At 42.0% G+C, this 21,535-nt stretch overlaps 1 protein-coding gene across 1 annotated transcript in view; it reads right to left on the bottom strand.

Annotated features, from left to right (window-relative positions):
- F13A1 (coagulation factor XIII A chain) overlaps positions 1 to 21,535 on the bottom strand; it is a 60,863-nt gene that overhangs the window by 33,286 nt on the left and 6,042 nt on the right. Inside the window, exons 3-5 of the mRNA XM_032685634.1 lie at positions 20,556 to 20,744; positions 9,096 to 9,347; positions 2,502 to 2,620 (exon numbers count right to left, since the gene is read on the bottom strand). Coding sequence (XP_032541525.1) covers positions 2,502 to 2,620; positions 9,096 to 9,347; positions 20,556 to 20,744 — 560 coding nt within the window. The remainder of the gene's footprint in view (positions 1 to 2,501; positions 2,621 to 9,095; positions 9,348 to 20,555; positions 20,745 to 21,535) is intronic.

Genomic DNA, 21,535 nt, shown 5'->3' on the forward strand with positions numbered 1-21,535 from the left:
TCCAGCTGTCACTGTTCAAAGCAATTTTTTAGTCTAAGACCATTACCATGCACAAGTCTATCTGTATTTTTATATATGACCATATACTTTTCACCTTAATGTGGCCTTATGCATTTTACTTACATGTAAAGGGCTATATATCACAAATATAAAAAGCATACTTGTATGATATATCCATAATACAGGCCTTGCTGCTAGTACTTTTACTCACTCACAGCAATGCTCTTATTCTTAACATCTAGGATTGCCAAAAATGAGAGAGATATGTGTTTTTAATGGTTGGAAATGGGTAGGGTAAGATCGGGAACATCATGATCTTCATTTCACTGAAAGTAAGGTGACCAGAAGAATATTTCCCAGTTGCTTTGCAGATTGATGTCTATTACACCCATACAAAATGATCTAATTGAAGCTCTTGGCTTGGGCTTGCTGAGATGCATCTGCCACACTCAGCTTTCACAAGGGCAAGCAATAGCAAAAGGTGCACCACAGCACACAGTGGAAATCAGGTCCTCTAATTTCAGCCAACACAGGAATGAAAGTACATGGCAAAGGACTATGGAAGAGTCCTAACCTCCCAGACAGAACTACCTCCTAGCAAAACCAAACAAATAATGCAGTTTCTCAAGACAGGCCACTGTTTGTGTCAGGAAGGTGCCAGATTTGCAGAATATAAGCACTTTGGGCCAAGCCACCATAGGCCATAAACTTAGCATCTTAGGACATAAATCCAGCCTGTGGTTTAAGCAGCACTTTCCTCCTCCAGCCACTCATTCCCCTCTCTCCCTCCCCCTTACATCTGTCAAGGAGTGAATCCCAAATCTAGGAACAAAAAGAGCCCAAGAAATAACCCAGGGAAAAAAAAAATCAAACAGATGCTTATTCAGCTAGATCAGCTATCCAGTCTGAGTCACTGCACTGCTGCACAAGTGCTTGCAGGGGGAAGGAAGGGCCAGGAGGGGGCATTTTTGGTCAACTTAAATGCATGCCCAGCTTTGGCCTCAGGATCTGGTTCTATCAGCTTATGGAACTTCTTCCCACTCCTTATTTAAGGGCTGTTTCTATCTCAGTCAGGAAGACAGACTCTGTAAACAACAGCACTGACAAAACTAAAGATTGGTGCAAAGGCAGGAACTCCCTGGGGCTGTGCTGCCGCGGGAAAAAAGATGAAATTGTACCCTTAAATAGGGAAACAAGAGAGATGTAAGTTCAAAGAGCTCTCCAGGGCAAGCACACTGGCAATCCATCCAGCTCAAGCTTTGAGATTGCATTTAGCTGAGGGAAAGAAAGCAAGGAGTAATGCCCCTTGTGCAAGGCTGTGCTAAGGAGGTGCCACAAAAACTCAATGAATCTATCACAACAGTATTAAGGAATATTAATGTCAATATTTTCTTAATTGTGCCGTTGGGAAAGTCCAGGAAGTGAGATGAGCAGAGTTTACCACGTCCAATATCGGTCCACTGGAGCCCCTCTGAGTGACAGTTAGGGTTATCTTTGCTCTCGTTTTGATCCTGCTTGATAATGCCTTTTTCCCATTCTCACACAAAAACTTAATTCTTTCATCCCGTAGCGATTTTCAGGCTGGTTATTTCTTACAAGAAAGTTGAGGTAAAATAGATAAGTCTGAGAAAAGGAGTAGTTGTTTCTGAAGTAAAAGAGGGATGATTTACATTAGATATATAAGGAAACAATTTCTAATAACGAGGGTGGTAAAATGCTGGAACAAGTTGCCCCAGAGAAGCTGTGGATGACGCATCCCTGGAAGTGTTCCAGGCCAGGTAGGACAGGACACTGAGCACCTGATCTACTGGAAGGTGTCCCTGTCTGTGGCAGGACGGTGGAACTAGATGACCTTTAAAATCCCCTCCAACCCAAACTGTTCTACGATTCTATGCTATTGAAGGCACACCAATACCCCATACCAGCCTAGTAGGGGGTGTTTCCCCCAGACTGCAAGAGGCCATTGCAAATTGATGTTGTCCAGTCCAGGCAGCAAAGGGAGAGGTTCCTAGTTTGTCGTAGGAATCCTGTAACTAGTTGACCTCTGAGAAGATCAGAATTATTTCCACCAAGCTGCTAAAACTAAAACAAAAAGTCAAAAAGCAATACAACCTATTGTTGAAAAATAAAAAGAAAAACGTCAAACCCAAACAACTCTACTTTTCACAAATCTATTTGATCCTGAAGCAGCAATAATGCAGCAGCAGAAATACTGCTGTACTGTGGAAACCTCAGCTAACGACTATAACTTTCAACAGGCAGCCTCTTAGTATCTGAAATAGGCCCCTAAAACAAGGTTTTTAAATATCAGCAATAATAACATTGTTTTTCTGGATTAGGCATATACACACTTCATACAATTTTAAAATTATAACCCTTATCCTTCTGAAGCAGAGACCAATAATGCACTCCAGAGCCCACAGTCTCAACCACTGTCTGGTGTCAATTAAACTCACTTGATATCCTACTGGGAGCAGCCAGAGAAGGTCTAAATAGCTTACCTGACCATAACTCCAGCTTCTTGATTTTACATCTTCAACGTTTCCATGGAAAACAATACCAACATCATTCAGGACATATTCTTCCCTTTCTTTCTCATCATCCAGATACACAGCATCCTCTGCATAAGTTTACCAAAAATAAATGTTAGCACAGGTGCTTAATTTTCACATAGGACAGATAAAACATCTTAGCATATCATATAGTCATCTCTGATAAAAAGTACCCCTGTTCCATCAAACAAAGCGTTACTTGCTTCAAGAGAGTACAAGAATAAGGAGATAGTGACCCTAGTTAGGAATATGATACACAACTTAAAAGCATGCAAGATGGAAAAATGCCGACAACTCCTGCCTGTTTTCTAAGGATCTGTGAAGTATGGTTAAAATGTCACATCTTATCAAGAATGTTATGATTATTGTATGCAACTAATTTAAGAGCTGGAGCACCATGACGCAATTCTGCATCTGTACAAACGGATCAAAGAACAATTTCAAACTTATTAATGTTAATGGAAAACAGCTCAAGTCAAGAGTTCTAAAGAAAAATCTGTAGTGCACAAAAAAAAAAAAACCAAACAAACCAGAATAAGTTTTTTATATCATATTAACAGAAGGGTTTGGTTGCTTTTTCTGTACATTAGTTATTGACTGGAGTATCCCTCCCCCACGTAGCTTGACTGACCAGCTAATATGAGAAGAAATTCAAGTGTCCAAATGAAAACTGGAAGTAATTGGAAGAGATCTTTATCAACACATATACGAAGGGTATATTCTAGATTGGACTTATATCAAAAGTCAAGAGCATATGCATGGATCTTCAACCTGCAAACACGATTCAAACACACAAATGACTCATTATTAACATTCATAGTGAACCCTGAATGATGTGAAACTATTCAGACATTCACAGGTAAGTATCACACAGGTCATGATTCTGTGATGCTAGAATACTTGAAGATTTCTTTCCTGTGCCAATGCTTGTATTTTGAGACTAAGAGATACAGCTTAACATTTAATAGCATGGGAATTAATTAATTTGAGGAAATCAGTAATGTGGTACCAGACAGCAAATTAAAGGGAAGCAACAACTTCTGACAGTTTGATATGAGCAAGTACAAAACTACCACTCACTACTGCTATAGTAGATTTCTTCGGCATCGCACTACAAATTACTAGAGGATCATTTAACTTTTAAAAGCCTATTGATTTGTTGTATTTTGTTGAAATGCAAATCAGACTTGTACTTCCTCGTAAACATCATTCCCAAAAGCGTCTTCATTTACCCACAAAACTGCAATTTGGCTGAAAATAAGCTAAAATCTAAGCCCTCCAAAAAAATTAAAGGCAAAACTCGCATAGGCTTGAGCTAGGTGAAGGGCTTTGCCAATCTACACACCTGACCCTGCTGGAAGTTTTTTTTTCTCTGAAGATATATTTATATTTCTATGTCTATACATACATAAAGAAGTATGCATAGATATGTAACATAAAGATCTCTTCACCGATGAGCAAAGAGCAATAGAGAAGCAGGTATTAAATACAAGAAGCCTTTAGTGCGTTTGAGGAGATCACAGCTTTCTTTATGCTTTTGACAGTTGCTGTACAGGCTCTGACTGACTTCGAGCAAGCAGAGGAATAGCAGGTTTTATGGAGCTTTACCTGAGGCAGGCGGATCTGAGACCCACTCTTATATTTGGCAGGGTGGTGGCATTCACCTGGTTTCTAAAGGCTAGGTCGTTAAGAAGTTTCTTTATGGGTTTGTCACTACCTATGACCTAGTCAACCTGCACCCAGGTACCCAGTGGATGATCAAGGGTATATTATATTCAGAGTCTAGGAGGTGAAAGAGAGTGTTAAAACTTGACAACTGCAGTCATTTATGCAAGCATGGCCTTTTTTGTGGTCCAATAAGTTCTGCATAGGATCCCACTAAAAAATATTGCAGATGTTACAGATCATTTAGGTTCTGTTTCATTAGGGTGGATCTGCCTGATTTGTTCATTGAATGATTATTTGCATTCTCTCACTGAGCTTTGGATTTTATTAAAACTTGTCCACACAAATAGCACAGAGAATGCATTTAAAGAACTAGAGCTAACACCTTCTTCTGTGCAGTTACACATTCAGTGGAGTGTGTGCATATGCCTTCTTGACAGCTGTTGTTTTCTTTAGGGGATTAAAAATATCAACATTGATCTCGTTGGTATCAATTGAGATGCTTATGTTATTTTGAGACTGCATGATCTTTGCTAAATCAGATGAAAATTGATTAACTTCTCTGTCGATTATTTTAAATATTTGTGTTTTTGATAAGGTAAAAAGGTCTTCTGTGTTTCACAGAGATGCCAGCTGCTTTGATTTTTGACAGCTTTCACTACCCCTGAGACTGTTTAGAAGAAAATATGAGGCATTTGTGACTACTTTGATGCTAAGTATGCTCTACATAGTACAACTCCTAATTATTTTGTGCAAGTGGAGGTTCATATCTGACAAACAGAGGAATTCCATGGAAATGTGCTAGGTTTGTTTGTTCTTTATCAGTTTAAGAGGTTTTTTACTCACTTCTTTTATCCTGGGAATTTACTAAGACACTAGCAATGCTACAAAGAAGCAAATTAGCTTCTATGCTTCTCTATTTGAACTTGGATAAGGTGAAAATACACTTCACACGAAGACAGCACTGCAGGCGAGGATTCCTACTGAATGCTGCCTCTCTGTAAAAGATATGAGGAGTGCAGAGCAGTCCTTTCAATTTGGGAAGGTGAATGAACACGAGAGGACTCAACCCAGTATGGGAGGACACCAATCCCAGAACGGCAACCCTCTGGAGTTGGAAAAGCCATTTCTTCATGCAGACAGCGACAGTTGAGCACAGCAGCACCAGCAGACGGGTAGAGGTGGAAGCAGCAGCCTTGCCCTGGGCTCCCAGCCTCCCTTCAACATGCTCCCATAGGAATCCAGCCATGCAAGGCTGGGCCTCACTGGAAACACAAATCTGCCAGGGATCATGCTGGGAAGAGGATAGTGCTGTGGCAAACCCAGAGCTGCAAGAGCTAAACACAGTTATCTACAAAAAACACTCTACCCAGGATCAAGATTATTTTGCTGCCTTAGATAGTGCTTGCCTAGGTTAATGTAGTAAAAGGATGAAGCTCTGTGTGAATTTCGCCCATGTGGAATCTATGACACAAGAGATCAAATTTAAGATTTAGCTATAAATGCAAGAAAATATTATTAGGCCAAATTTGGATGACCAGTAACATGAGAAGAGTCCAAAAGTCAACCACATGTTACTAATCCTTAAACAATATTAGGACATTTAAGCACAAGAAATGTGCAACTGACTCAATAAAGTTGCAATATATTTAATTGCTTAAATACAATACACTTTGCATGAGACTTGGGTGAGGGACCCACAGAGTTTGCAACTTACTCAGCTACACTATACATCTCCACCTGTGAGAGAGCCACAGAAGTCAACATAAGGTCTTTTCCTGATAAGCACTAAATGTTCCCCAGCAGAAAGTTGCTGGGACTCAGTATCTCCTTGGAAAGAGCTTGCAGTATCCAGATCAAAGGAGTTCTTCTCTGCTTTCATGTAGTCTGATATTGCCAAGAGTTTAGTTAAACTCGAAGAAGATATTCTTAACTACTTGCCATTTGTATCTTCTGTTCCTCAGCTGAAGAGGGCTCTGCATGCCCAAAAGCACATTTGTTTTATCCAACTATGTCAGCTGGCTGAAGAAAGAATGCTGCCTTTCCTCTCAGACTTTTTGTCGCTTATTAAGTAATGAAAATTTCACTGAGGTTTGGGGCCAGTGTATTTAATTTTTCAGGATCAAGCCCTGCATCTTTAAGGTATTCTTGGTGATCAACCTTAAATGTAGCTAAGGGGATTAAAATATATAAAAGCATCTCATGATTTTGGAAGCAAAGTACTCTGTAGCTTGACTTGGTATTCAAACTTATTCTGAAACAGCAGAAAAAAACCCAACATCCCTGTCTGGGAAGATATGTCAAAACTGAACTACAGTGAGAAAAGAAGTAATAAGAAAGGGCACAAATGCTTCTGTCTTAAAGAAAAGCTCATAACGACATATTGATGTTTCTCCAAAATGATGAGTTGGAAAGCTGCACTAGGCAGTTGAGCCTGTACTCTGCTCCCTGCTATAACAATCCCCATTCATTTCTGGCATCAGTCTTCTCTCTTTTTAATGAGGCTTTTCCCTCAGACTTTTCTGCTTGGCTATTAACCCAGCAAACTAGTCTAGAAGATTTTCAAACTATTGTTTTCTGTGCACTTTAACTGCCTGAATTTTTTTACCCTTTTGTCATTACACTGAAAAATCTTTTCCAGCCAGAGGATAAAGTGCGGAGAAACAGTCCTTGATTTTTTAACACAAGGCAAGGGGAAAAAGACAGATGCAGGAGCTAATTAGCCCAAACTACCTAGGAGTAAAAGTAGGAACAAGAAATGAGAATAAATCCAAATCGAAATGAAACATGCAGGAAATAAAAACTACAATAGTCAGCAAGGGATAGCAACTGAAGCCATTGAGACACACCTTAAAATGTAAGCTGCAGATGAAAATGTGGTCCCTGACTTGCCTCCCCTGGATCTGGGGTCACACAGCAGTCCTTGCTGCCCAGAGACTCTGTTTTGCTTTCCTAAAGCAGGGTTTTTCCACTGGCCTTGGCAACGCCTGCTGCTGGAGGCAACTGCTGCACATCTTGCTCCCTTTGGGTTTGCTCCCTTGTTTTAACCTTGCTGGCTTTCGACCCCATTCAGCTCAGGTGAAGGAGGGAGGGCATAGGAGAGCGAAGTGCCTGTGTGCCATGCACAGAGGCGGATCACTCAGCACACAGAGCTGGTGGGGAAGGAGATGTGAAGTAGGGATTGATTTTCCCTTTTTTTCTGTCTGACTAACACCTCAAATCAGCCTGTGTGGTCTCAGTCACACCACAGTGGGGTAGCCAACCCCCACACACCACATTTTTTCTCCATATAAGGCTGCATGCAGCCCAAGCTGGTTGTCTGCTAATCATGAGGCAAACTGGGGCAATTCAAGAAGCCTTATCTTTGGCGTTTATCCCTTTCCAAAGAGGTGCTGAACCACTGCAGAATCACCATACAGGCTAACAAACTGACTGTTACAACATCCAGGACTACAACCAAGTGATGTTCTACATTGAGGTGGAAAATTGCACCTCCCTGGCTGAAGCTGTGAGAGGCTGATGATGCCAACACAAACCTTGAGCAGTTTTGTCTCCTCACAGTGGATCGTAATTTGGCAGTGATTCCTCTCTTTCTGTTGCACACTCTCCCTCCTCTCCCAGAACAAACTGTTAGCATGCTGCTCTAAGGTATCTTACCTCTACACTGCTTTCAGGAATATCTTACAGTGTCATGGCACACCGGGCCCTGCCCTTCCCTCCTGTTCCCACTTAACTAACTCCTCTTTATTCAGCATTAACATATATGTTCTTAAATAATGCATAAGCTAATTATTGCTTCTATTCCCTTGGACTAGGGGCAAGTAATGAATGCAGCACAAATCATTCCATGTAATGGACTCTATTTATAATGCTAAACTTACTTGTCACTTGGTAGGATGGCCCTTGTTTGGTATGGGATTATTTGATGCAAATATTCTGGTAAAAAATTGAAAGATGAAGGAAAGGTGGCAGAAGAATATTAAAGTTAGCTGGTGACCTAAATATATTGCAATACATATGACTTGGAGCCTTACAAGTGTCAGAAGCTGAGACACAGTGCTACAGCCTGTAAGAAGGCTGAATCAAACCTCTCTGGTCTTTCTTGCCCTCTCCTTAAAGCCACACATGGAGTTCATTGGGTAAAATACAATCTTGTCAGCATAAGGCCTGATGTTTTCCCCATGATCCCGGAAGATTTCAAAAAATTAATTGTTCTTCAACCCACTGTACTATAAAAAATGGCTCATTTGCAAAATGTTCTGTTCCTCACAGAGGCCATGGTTGCTAATTAGTCACCAATAAAGGGCAAATGTCATGTAGCAGTAGGAAGGTACTATCAGTGATGCCACAACAAGCTGACTCCACCCAGCCTGTGCAGAAGGAGCAGCTCCCATTGAATTCCTGCAATTTGGCTGCAGATGTTCAGTCCTAAGTGTGGCAATCTATGATGTAAGTCAACAAAGTATGGGAGGCTGCCACATCTTGCCCTACACCAAATCCTCAAAAAAGACATGCCCATATTGACTTGTCAGTTTAAAGCACACACAGGCAGACAGGAGGCTCATGCTGTTGCCTATTCAAGTCAGAGTGAAGCCTTGGGGTATGTTTACTATAATAAATGGAGCCCAAACTGGTAAACACAGGCTTGGCCTCATAAAACTGCAGAGTGCAGATACAGCACAGCCTGGAGCCCTGCTCACACAGGGCTATTCTCCAGCCTTAAACTCTTGACTCTTGGCAGAGTTTATGTAAAATTTCCAGACCCAAACTGTCATGTCTCCAAACTCCTTAGTACCAAGCTGTCCTTCCTGGACCACCCCCTCCCAAAACCTGATGAGCTCAGCAGCAGAAAGTGTGAACCCTTGGTAAGGTACTTACGCTGGCACCAGGGATTGAACAGGATGTACGTGTCGGTTGCAGGGTTTCTGCGTGTCCGAAGGATGGCAAAGGGAGTCCAGACAGCAACATACAGGCGGAACTTCCCAATGATGCAGGTGGCAGAGGACATGATGGACAGGCGAATGGAGTTGTTCTCCCTGTGAATAATCTTGGCTCCCCACTCACCCGGTTTCAGCACATTACCTACTATGATTGGGATGTAGGTGCCTTTGTTTTGCTGTGGATAGCGACCTGGAGAGAGAAGTGAAGAGGTTCACCTCGTTTTAACAGTTTTTCTAAACTCCCTAGCAGTCCTTTGTCCCTTTGTCTTTATTTTCAGTGGAGTTGGCAAATTTGTGTGGGCAGAAATCACCTACCTCCCTCATTGCCTAACACAGCACTTGGTCACTTGGCAGTACAGCCACACCTCCCCCCAGGCAGCCTGTGCAGACACACCCACCCATCTCACTCCAGCAAGCTTCAGTCTTGCTGGTTCAAACACTGTCAGACGTGTAGCCCTGGCACCATGAGCCGGGGCTATCCAAGACTTTTCTTGCTCACCATTGTTTATACTAGTGTAGCAAACTGCCCTCCAGCAGCTTGGTGTCAGCTAGACTGTTAGGTTTAGGAGTTTAGGTAAGAGCCCCTTCCCCAGTTCAGATGCACCCACCACCGTTGTTACTAGCATGCAAGTGCCCTCTGGGGCACAGACATCCACTTTGGGGCTCTTCAGCAGAGCAGAACCTTGTTCTTCTCACTGCACTGCTGTGCTGACAAGCAGAGACCAAACACTCTTTCACGAAGTCCACACAAACAGAGGAAACATAAGTGAGTCCACCTGCAGACACCTAGCACTCAGTTCCCCCCAGCAACCCACTCCTCATGGACATAGTGGGAATCAACTCTAGATGACCAGAATATAAATCACTGTATCCGTGCTGAATTGCCAAACTTTCTCTGCTAGAAATGGGTCCCAAAGTATGACAGACTTTCAAAGTAACACACATGATAGTCTACCTCACAGTAAGACAACACACCCCCCAGAGAAGCCTATTTTACTCTGCCAACTACATGCAAACGTACACTGCCAGGATTCAAAGTTGTGTGAGGCTCCACCCTTTGAGGCTGAGGTAGAGCCAAACTGTATCTGGAAGCCAACCAACACCACAGACAGAAGAGACACTTGTGAGAAGGCTGAGTTCCCTATCTCATTCTCAAATCTATTTTTCATTTCATATTTTAGGCTGAAAGTAAGACTCTCTCATTCAAAAAATAGGGTAATGAAAAGCAACGATGGCAGACAGAGGGACAGACTTCTATATTTTTCATTCCTACTATTTAAGAACTTCAAAATTAAACTTACAAGGGCGTTGATTTTCTTGCTTGCTTATTTTTATACTGCTGATGTAGAGATAATCCCAGATCTGAACACTGGTAAAGGACAACTCCAGCTTTGAATCTGAAGCTCGCAAGCTGCCACTAGATTTGTGTTTCTGAGAAATCTGGGGCTACTGTGCTTCATCCAAGAGATTATTCAGAGCACATGTATTTCCATTTTGCACATAAATAGCCCTGCTGGCCAGGGATGCTGTAACACATGGAACTCATTCAGATCAGTGAGGGACGCAATGGAAGGAAAAGACCCACAGGAGAATAAAGGACTAGAACAAGAGAGCAAAATCAATAGAAAATACGAGAAGACAGAGTGTTGGACACTTCAAATATAAGCCATCAAAGGAAAACCAGTCTAGAGAGAAGAGCCTACAGAGGTAACAGAGATGCGAATCCTGTTCCTGCTAACAATTGCAATCTGAGAGCTGAACACATTCTCGTTCTTTGTAGTGCAACTGGGTATGACCCATCGTACCTCTACAGTTAATATTTTGCTTCTAGTTTTGACATAATCTTTTTCTAAAAAAAACAGTCCAGGTAAACAAAGCAGCAGAGTAAACCAAGTAGTAGAGCTGATATCTTTGAAAACTGTTAACAAGTGCTACTTTTAAACATACCTCCCTTACCTCCTTCAGAAGGGTGGTGGGGGGGAAGAGATGATTATTTTAACGTGATTAGGAACTGACATCGTTATCTTCACTGGAAGCCGCATGTCAGTGTAGCAGCCTACTGGGGACAGAAGAAGCCATGCTGTGGTGGTGGCTTTGCACAACCATGTCCATGTACACCACGTACATGGGGAGGCTGCAGAATCACTCCCCATTAAATCTGCCTACAGGAACCAGATAGGATCTCAAAGAGTCCAGGAAACCTTTTCAGGATATCCTTATGGAAACACTGGTACTGGCACCTCATAAGCAGGTTCAGCGAAAGTACTGAGCCTCTGATATTCTCACTTTTTCTGAAACCTCAACATGTGAAATTCCATTTTCTCTTCCAAATAAAGGTCCTTCTTGCAAGCAAAGCCACAAGACACCCTCATATACCTGTTGCTTGACAAGGAAGCACCTGTAGTTGCTGTTGAGGAGTATGCAAGTTCCTTTCAGCCCAGAGCCTCACACAGCTGCTCCCACACGGTAAGAGGTCACTGTATTTTCTTACTCACGCATGTGGAGAAGGTGCTCTGGGGTATTGCCTACATCCCTACAGGCATAGCAGAGATGCTGGGGAAGGGATATCCTAGAAGTCAGGATACTTCACAGATATTGTAAATAGCAAATACAAGAGAACACCGTTTGCTTCTGACAGATGATCAGAATTTGGTGCTTGCTAATGATTGCATAAATCCTGAACTCACAAGGAAGTTTCGAAAGATGGGCAGAGCCTTCCAGAGCACAGTGAGCAATTTCCAATGTTTTGTTTGAAGAGAGGACGGGTTCCCTAATCTTCTGAAATAAAAACCAGAATGCAAATGGAAGAATATGGTTGTAAATGGAAGAATAACAGAATTGTTACTTCTGACACAACCTTACAGAGCTAAATTGTAAACACACATCTAGACATCTGACAGCATCAGCCACACTAGTCTCATATACACACATCTGCTGTCTTGACACTAGAGTGCTGTAAAACTGAGTAACTTTGGCATTACATGGTAAGGTTGCTGGCAAAATAATCCTTATGTCGGTTCAGCACTATATTTATCAACTTTGTAGGCAAGGATTCTCAGGTTGGCCTGGGCATTTGACTGTTATCTACATCTTGAGCACACATTTCTGGCTGCAGTGGAAAAGTAGAGCCAACTTTGGCTCATAGTTGGGATATCTGTAATGCTGGCCCTTTCTCTGAAGGAATAACATGCAGTGGTGATTTCATTCTCTGGTTTACTCTCCACGGAAGATTCGATGTTATCCAAAGACTCATTACCAAAAGCCTGTGAATGCCAGACAGACTACTCTCTGCAGGGTCTCTGGTGCTAACCCAACCCACGGAGAGGTTGGAGGGTGTTTGGGTGCATGTCAGGTCCGGGAGCCTTGTAGACAAGATAAACTGTTTTTATGCTGACAGGAGGGTGCTGACATTCTGCCAGCAGCATCAGCTGGCTCAGGATCTCTCCGGCTCTGGTTTGCTCCAGGAGTTGGCAGCCTGAACTATGTTCCACAGCCAGTTCTTTGTGGTTGTCTCACTCCCCAGTGCTCACGTTTTCTTTGGGTGTAGGAGGCTCTGGCCCTCACATGAGGACATTTCACAGCCAATTGCTCTGTGACAGACAAAGTCGTTGTGTGACATCATGCTGTTGGGATGCCCCTGTCTGCTCGCTCTAACAGCACATGGAAATGGGAAAATCTAGCCTGAGAACTCAAAAAGCCTGGAGATTGCTGTGCTGGTTGAATTTCTTATAGGCTCCTTTTGCAGCTTAGAAGATATCATGCTGATACGGGGGCTGCTGACTGTGCTGTCATCAAAGGAGAGGAGGAGAGAGGACAGGAGAGAACTCACAGTGACCCTCTTTCTTGGGCCTACAACTCTCTGCATTTCAGTGCTAGGTACTGAGCCACAACACTGCCAGAAAATGTTATTTTTACAGAAACCTCCCTTGTATGGAAGGTTTAACAGCACAACCAAATCTATTTCCCCTGATGCACAGTGCACAGGTCTGCAACTCTTTTGATACTTCTTTCTTACCCTTTCTTATCCCACCTTGGTTTCTGTAACTATCCAAGCTGGTCTCCTAAAGCTCCTTCTCACTTCAGTTGCAGCTTAGCTCAACTCTACACTTCCTGGGGTTTCCAGGCACTCAGAAAAAGAGGAGCAAAATAGCTGCTGTCACTATTAAAGGAGCTCATAAAATAAATAAAAAACATGAGTAAAGGTCTACGTGGCAAAAGGGACCATGAATGAAGCCTATGTGGATGTGGGCATGTATGGGATGTCCCCTACCACACACAGACACTTTACAGAAGCAAAGAACAAAATGCAGTGTTTGTTAAATTTGCTGAAGTCTATTTATATAGCAGCAAAATAATATGCTGTCTAAAACACAGAACTGTGGTCACGCACAGGCATTCAAAGTGAGTTATTTTCAACATATGCCTTAACTCCCTAGCACGTCAGCTCTGGGCCCATCAGGCATGGAGGCAAGCTGTGTTAAATTCTGGGTAAAATTGCCACACCAGAGAGGGATTTACATCAACAGAGAGATGGTGAGATAGGTGCAGCAACTTCAGCCATCAAAACACAAGCACTCCTCTCTGATGGGCGTGGGTTACCTCAGAAGAGAGGGAGATGAACAAAGCTATTTCTCAGTAGTCTTTTTAGGAACCCTCCTTAGAAGATTAGCTTTTCGAGGAGTCAAGGAATCTGTCTCCCTTTGGGATAGAGTCAAGGAATCTGTCTCCCTTTGGGACACGTTGCACACAATAATTAACAATTTTCCTGTAGGTTCATTTTTTTGTTTCAATATACTCTTTCATATAAAGGGTAAAAAAATCTATTTCAATGCCAGCCCTGGAATTCATAATAATTATGACAGGTTGACAAATAAGTTTGAGCTGGAAGCCACAAGTACAATAGCTGTGTAGCAGAGTTAATATTTATTGCAGCAAGCAGCCTGGAGATGGGTGTTAGTATATGGGAACCATGACAGGAAACAAAAAGTAAAACAAAGAAAAAAGAAACAGGAGAGGTGCTTTAATAAAATTTCAAACAATCAAAACAAACAAGAAGAAGAAACAATCTTTTTGTAAAAAACAGTAGTGTCTAAGTCACTGTTTCAACATCCCGTCTGGGTTCCTCCCACTCTCAAATTCTATTACCTTCAGAAGTGCTATATAAAACTTGGAAATGTAGGAAACCCAAATATCTTGAAATAAGTTTTGCTCACAGCTCCAGTTAGAAATCCTTAACATCTGGTCACTCTGTCCCAGGAGTGGATATTTCTAGTACTTTACAGTTGTAGAACAGTCATTGGAGTCACGCACCTTAGCTATTAAAACAATTAAAAAATACAGCTAGATTTTATGTGCCACTTGATGCTGCTGCAGCAGTGCAAATGTGAGCATAATAAAGATTGCTTGGCATGAAATACTGCATTCATAGAGCACCGAGGGACTCCCTCCTCTCTGCTCCTCTGAGGCCTGACTGGGAAGTCCAGAGAGGAGGAAAAAAATACCCCAATACCTTTGTTCAGAAGGTGTTTAGGTTTGTTACTTGCTAAGAGCTGGCAAACAAGTCTCTTATCTGCCTAGAGTCAATCTCTAGGAAATGTGTTCCACTGCTAATAAATTATTTTTTTCTCCCACAAAATGGGACTTCAAGTTTAGACCATCAGGTGTTTCTGTATCTCTGCTCAGTTTTTTGTAGTTCTTTGTGAAACAGTGATCTAGTGATTCATTAAACTCTCAGCATTAAGTATCAACACCAACGCAGTTTGACTCCTGCACGAGTTAGTTGCCCTTGTGTGGTGCAAAGAAGGTTCCTAAAAACATCAGGATCCAAAATTTTCCAAAGAGTAACTTTTACCCAGAGGCAGAACTCAGCTTGACATCCCATTCCAGGTGCTGGGGATCATCTCATGTTCCAGCCCCTCCGCTACCACATGCCCTGCCACAGAGCTGCTGAGGAGGACAGGTGGCAGCAGGGGTAGCAATACTTTCCACTAAGGCAGAATTACTGCCTGACAAAATCATTAAAACCTCAATAATCCTGGAATAACTCTTGGCCCAACTCTGCTGTGAAAACAGGGAAAGGCTGTGGACACTGTAGGACAGTATGAAAAGTTCCATTGATACTGGTGTGTATATCTTGAATTTGACCTCTGGTTATTTAATTGAACTCAGCTATCCCTCTGACCATAAGTGGGAATTTGGTGTCACCTAAACAAGCCATGCTCCAGGATCAATTCTAACATCTTTGTGTTCTTAGCTGCTTTTCTGTGTTATAACAATCCTTCTGGAGCAGGCCTGGGAAGACTTTGGAAAAAGGAGCAGTAAGTCTCTGTTCTCATCTCAGGCCAAAAGCCAATGATTTATAGAAGCCTAATGAGAGCATATGGATGGATGTGTGGGTGTCCACACATACACACATGTAGAAAGGTGATAGTAACCTGGGGGACTGGAATTTATGATTGTTCCAGAAGTATGTCAATGAATACAATGTCCATAATAATATTAAGGGCTAGACCAATATATATAGATTTATGAAGCCATTTAAGGAAAATCCAAATAGACAACAATTTATGAGGATGTGGAGAAATATATCATTAGAGTCAGGATGCACTGTATAAACTTATCAGCCCCTTAAAGATTTACAGCCACATACTGGAAACTACTACTAAAAGCAAGATTGAAGGCTGTATAAGCCCATCTAATAATACGTCTGCTTTTCAGAGAAATCCCTGCCAGCGTAGCAGTGCTGGAGGAAACTTTGCAGCACTCATGACAAACTGGCTGCCCCAGGTGAGGGAGTCATGCTCAGCCTGGCTAAGCCTGCAACAGGGAAAGCTAGGAGAAGCACAAAGTATTCCCATCACCACAAAGACAGTAGTCTGGAGAGACCAAGATGGGTAAGGGGGTCCATTGGCTGCTCTGGGCTCACTGGGGTTCCAAGTAAACTGAAATTGTTCCCACTGGGGGGAACTAGATGTAAGCACATCAACTACACTTGTGGCTCTTTCATCTCAACCCCAGACCAATAAAATGAGTATCACTCAAGTGGTGATGCTCACCTTTCCTCTTAAAAAAGCCAGGAAGTGAATGGCAAGGAACTATGTGGTGATGGAGCAGCTCTCAAACCATAGGTACTGCAGCAGGGCTGTGGTTCAGCACAAGAACTGGAATAACATCCAATTACTCTTTATAAGTGGATATTTTTCCATGTGGATTTTTTGGCACATTTATTGTTTTCCATACTTTGGCAGGCAAGTATGGTCCTAATTTAATGAAGGATTATGTGCAAAACTGAATTATAATAATTCACATGTTAGCATTTCAGTCAATTTCACCGATGATGACTCTACAGAAAACAGTCTGTTAAAGCAAGAACAACTTTAGTCATAAAGAACCATCACAGAAGAATATCTGTAAAAGTGACTTTCAAGATATTGGGGTGAATTATTTATATATTTACAAACACATATATATTTGCTTAAACAATCTAACCCATGAATTATAACCTCTGTGTGAATGGTGTTTAAATGGACTGTGGATTAAAAAAGATTGTTATTAAAGGTTGTTCTGTGAGTGTTTCAGACCTAGTTTTACATGGTACAAGAATAATTTGTCCCAGGGACCCTTGATTCAATATCAATTAGAAGATTTTAAGCAGTCTCTACTTGCTTTGCTTGCTTCATTAATCATCTTTTTAATGATGTAAAAGAAGCAAAAATAGGAGCAGAAAAAAGAGAAAGAAAAGTAAATTTTGCGGAGTAACGGAAATAGAATAGTTCTGCGCACACACAGAGAATCAATTCATTACCATTGTCACATTTTTCAGGAGCAAAATTAGTATTTAATGGATAAAAAATCTGTGATGGATTAACGTCAATGTTAGGAAATTTCCCAGGGCTGGGAACTAATAATTTCTGAATAGCTTCATACAACACTGTTGTATAAACATCCCGCACTGTAGGAAAAGCCCTGCAAAAATGGACTTCGAATTTTCCCAACTCCAACTGAATTCCCTGGGAACCAGGGCCAGCCATCCCCACAGAGTATCTTTGTAACTTATGAGAACAGAATCTCGAACCACTCATATTCTGCAGTTCTGGACAGCCTGGTCCACACTGCCTGGGGTAACATCCTCATCCTTGGAGCTACTGAAAACCTGTCCCTAGGGCAAGGCCCAAAGACACTGGATCAAGCTGGACCTGCTTTGAGCAAGGGCTAGAGATGAGACCTCTGGAGGCCCCTCCAATGTAGGTTATTCTATTCTACAGTTCTGCTGCACCATTTGAAATCTACTGCTCAGACACACAGAGAGCTCCTTGGAAAGGTCATTTTACAACAACCTGGCAATATTTCTGTGTGTCCATCACTTTAATCTCTCAAACTCAGCACTTTCTTAGGAGGTATACTTTCAGCACAAAAAGCTTCTCTGAGCTCAAGTTGCCTCTGCTGTACAGCTGTTGTCTGAGCCGCTCCCTAGGAGTAGCTTCTGCCTGACAGTGCCAAAGGGCAGCATTCACCTCCCCTGCCTTTAGTGTTCTTAAAGTCAGAGCCTAGTCTATGGGAGAGAGTCAATAGAGGAAGCAGAAGAGAGTTCATCCCATTTTAAAACAGCGGGGTTAAACTACGCTTGGAGGTGCCTGCCTCTCTCTGCTGCTCACGGACAGCCTGGGCAAGAGCTTTTGGACTGGGCTCTGGTGTTCTGGCAGCTGGCAGTAGGAGAGGTGAACTCTTGCCCTTCAGGAAGACAAACAGAAAAAAATTGGATGAAAATGGCCACGTCTTCCCATGACAAAAGGTTTGAGAGCACAGCACTAAGACCTTCGGCACTCAGTGCTCTTTACTAAGTATGAGAAATATTTTCTTCTCAGCATTAAACATTGGACTTGCCACTAAAAGGAGAAGTAGCAAGAGTCAAGTACCTAATCTCTAAATTTTCCTTCCCCATTGTGGACTGTTTTTGTTTTGCTTTTTGTTGCTAGCCTCTGAGAACAAATATAGTGCGTTTTCACCATATGTTCACAGAGAGAAACTTTTGTGGAGCACTGAGTGTTGACCAATTCCTACAAGAGGAGCCTGAACCTCTCCCAGTTGAATCTTTGTGAGCTAAAGTCCTTGTAGCAAGAGGGCAGTGGTTCTCAGAGAAGTGAACACATAAAAGCAAGGGAGGGCAGTAGCGTTGTACACTATCCTGTATATGCAGCCCTTCCCTGCAGCCAGTTGTCAGCCACCACACATGGACATTGGTCCCATTTCACAGAAAGGAGAATAACAGTGAAGAACGGGGAGAAGAATTCCACCACAGACGCGGGGCTGACCCAAAGGAATCATTCAGAGATGAGTTTGTTGCAGAGTCTCCTCTGGCTCAGGCTGCATTTAACCCCTTCCCTACTCTGTCTGAGGATGAAGGGACTTTTATCCATGCTTAGAGATTCAAGGTACAAACAGTGGATTAATGTATTACGAAAGAGCATCAGAAAAATAAATGAATGTGTTCTCTTAAGTGGACTGTGCAGTGTAAAAAGAAGTGTTAATTTTCTTCTTCCAATATAGAATATCTGATTAAAACAAATGCAAACTGCATGAAATGCAATAAAAAACAAATGTTCCATTTTCCACTTCTTCTTGATACAGCTGTTTGTTTTAAACATATAAAGAGTAAGGGAACAGTCTTGAATTTAATTAAATCCCAAAAGAACTAATGATATTTATGCATATTAAATTTTTAAAGGCACTTGTGGCTCTTCAGCCAATCACTCATTGGACTGTCATAACATGCCTCCCAACCCTAATTTAAATTAGAAAGAAGAGACCCATGAAAAAAAATGTGCAGACAGTAACATTTTCACTGCACATATGTTTAAGAGATAAACGCCTATCTAGCTTTAAAAAGCAACAAATCTAATAAATGCCCACATCATCATAATTCAATGACGGAAAAGAATCAATGTTACAAATTTCAGAGCTGCTTCTCACAAGAAAGTAAATTAAAACATCAATTATAACCTGCTTTAAAGGGTTTTAAGGAAAACATTGATGTCTTAACACAGAAACCACCAGATCACTCTAGATGAAGCTGGGGGTTTCCCAGAGTTGTGTTGTAGGGACCAGCATTTGGTGGGGCCATCTTTGGAGCATAGCAGGAAGCTCCACTCTGTCACTTGTTTTTCCCCTTCTCTAGTAAGGTCAGGCCCTTCTCTAGTCCTCTACCTTCAATGAGTCAACAGATGCATTAGGATATGTGTATCTGATGAAGACCTCACAGTGAGAAGAAAAAGCTTTCTTGCTCCTTCTGCAACAAATGAAGAAAGTTTCTGATATTGTCCTGAGTAAGTCTCTCAGCTCTGGTGAGGCTGCAACTCAAATCCTATGTTCAGTTTTGCGCCCCACATTACACCAAAGACATTGAGTTGCTGGGGTGTGTCCAGAGAAGAGCAATGGAGCTTGTGAAGGGGTTGGAACACAAGTCTGATGAGGAGTGGCTGAGTGAGCTGGTGTTGTTTAGCCTGGAGAAAAGGAGGCTCAGCGGGGAGCTGAGCTTATCACTCTCTACAACTACTCAAAAAGTGGGGGGGTGGTTATTCTCTTCTCACGAGTAACAAGAAATAGGACAAGAGGAAATGGTCTCAAGTTGTACCAGGGGAGGTTTAGATTGGATGTTAGGGAAAAAATCTTCACTGTAAGGGTTGTCAGGCATTGGAATAGGCTGCCCAGGAAAATGGTGGAATCACCACCCCTAGAAGAATTCAAAAGACATGTGGATATGGAACTTGGGGACATACTTTAATGGTGAACTTGGTAGTGCTGGGTTAACAGTTGGACTGAATGATCTTAGAGCTTTTACAACCTTAGTGATTCAATGATTCTATGGTTCTGATTCTGGTCCAAAACTAAAGTCTTTGAACTTTCTCTGTTGTTACCAAGTTGGTTGTAAATGCAGGCTGCAAAGTTGCAAGATTCTTCCACCCTGTATAATTTGCCTTGTTTTGTAATCAATATTTTGCTATCCCTGTTCATACTTTTCTCACCTCAAACATCAGAATCCTCCTCTCTGCATCTCCTAAATACTAATAAAAGATGTTTCCTGTTCCACTTACCTTTCAACGTTGCTACACAGCATTAACCAGATACGACTTTGAAAGATCAATAAAGTACAACTTCTTACTATACAGAAACCTCCAAATACTGCTGCTTCTTCTCTTACATGAAATTCTGCCGATTTTTTCAAGAAAGGATTCAGACCCTGTTTAGAAAAACACTTCCTTGCCTATGGTTAAACCTGTTTTTATGGTTTATCAATCATAACAGGAAAAGACCCAGCCGTTAAGTACTGCTATGTTCCTGTTTATGACAGACTCACCAACCTTCCTTTGCTGATAAGACACAGCCTTTGCCAGGCACTTACCCATTAAATACTCCAGCCAGAATTGGTCTGTCTCTGGCCTATAAGGTCGATTGAAGTCAATCTGGATTTGGAAAGGCTGTCCTCGACGCACTATCAGCTTGGGATTGTAGTACTTGTCAGTGTGGTGCTGCTGCTTGTTGATCTCATGGGGGTCCTTGAACATATAAATATCCACAACACGCAGGTAATCTGCAGAGACATGTAAATGAACAGAGGGGGAAGGAGTCAGTATGTTAGAAAGTCAGTATTGGTATCAACATCACTAGAGGTCACGTTCTCCTCATCTCTGGGGAAGGAACACCACATAACAAGAGCACGCTGGATCTGTTTGGGGCTTACATCCCCCCCAGCTGAGCAGAGACTTATGGACTAACACTTCTCTGTCCACCTGACATTTTCACGGAGGCTACAAGTCTTCTAGTGCACAGTGAAAGCAATCACAGTAAGAACTGGTTGATAGCCATGGAAAGCTGAGTTTCCCCAAGGAGAGTTTGGCTCCATCTGTCCTTTGGAATGGCCTTTCTGCAAGTCTAGGCCTTGCTGTCACAAGTTTACCAGTGCAATCAGTAGGCCTTTGACAGTTGTGGCTTCTTGTTTCCCTTCTTGCAGCCCTCCATTTTTAAAACGCAAATTCACAGGGGTTTTGTGATGCTTAAATACATTAATGTCTGCAAAATGCTACCGGTATTGAGTACTGAGGAGCCTGAGAGGCAGTTAATGATCTTGCATTCAGCTGAGAGCTTGGATTGCCTGTATTAAATAAGATTTGGTGTACTGTATGTGTCTAGACTCAGCTTCTCAGTACACCTCCACTGCTATTGATGTCTTCTTATGAAAACTATATATACCATTATAGTATATAATTACAGCATAGAGTTACAGGCAAGCAGCAGTAGGTATCTGTAACATGCACAGGCAAAGCTTCGCTCCCTTCAAATTAGAGCTATCTAAAGGCTTATAGTCTAACACTGCTAGGAGTA

Source organism: Chiroxiphia lanceolata, chromosome 1 (assembly GCF_009829145.1).
Source record: "Chiroxiphia lanceolata isolate bChiLan1 chromosome 1, bChiLan1.pri, whole genome shotgun sequence".
NCBI classification, from domain to species: domain Eukaryota; kingdom Metazoa; phylum Chordata; class Aves; order Passeriformes; family Pipridae; genus Chiroxiphia; species Chiroxiphia lanceolata.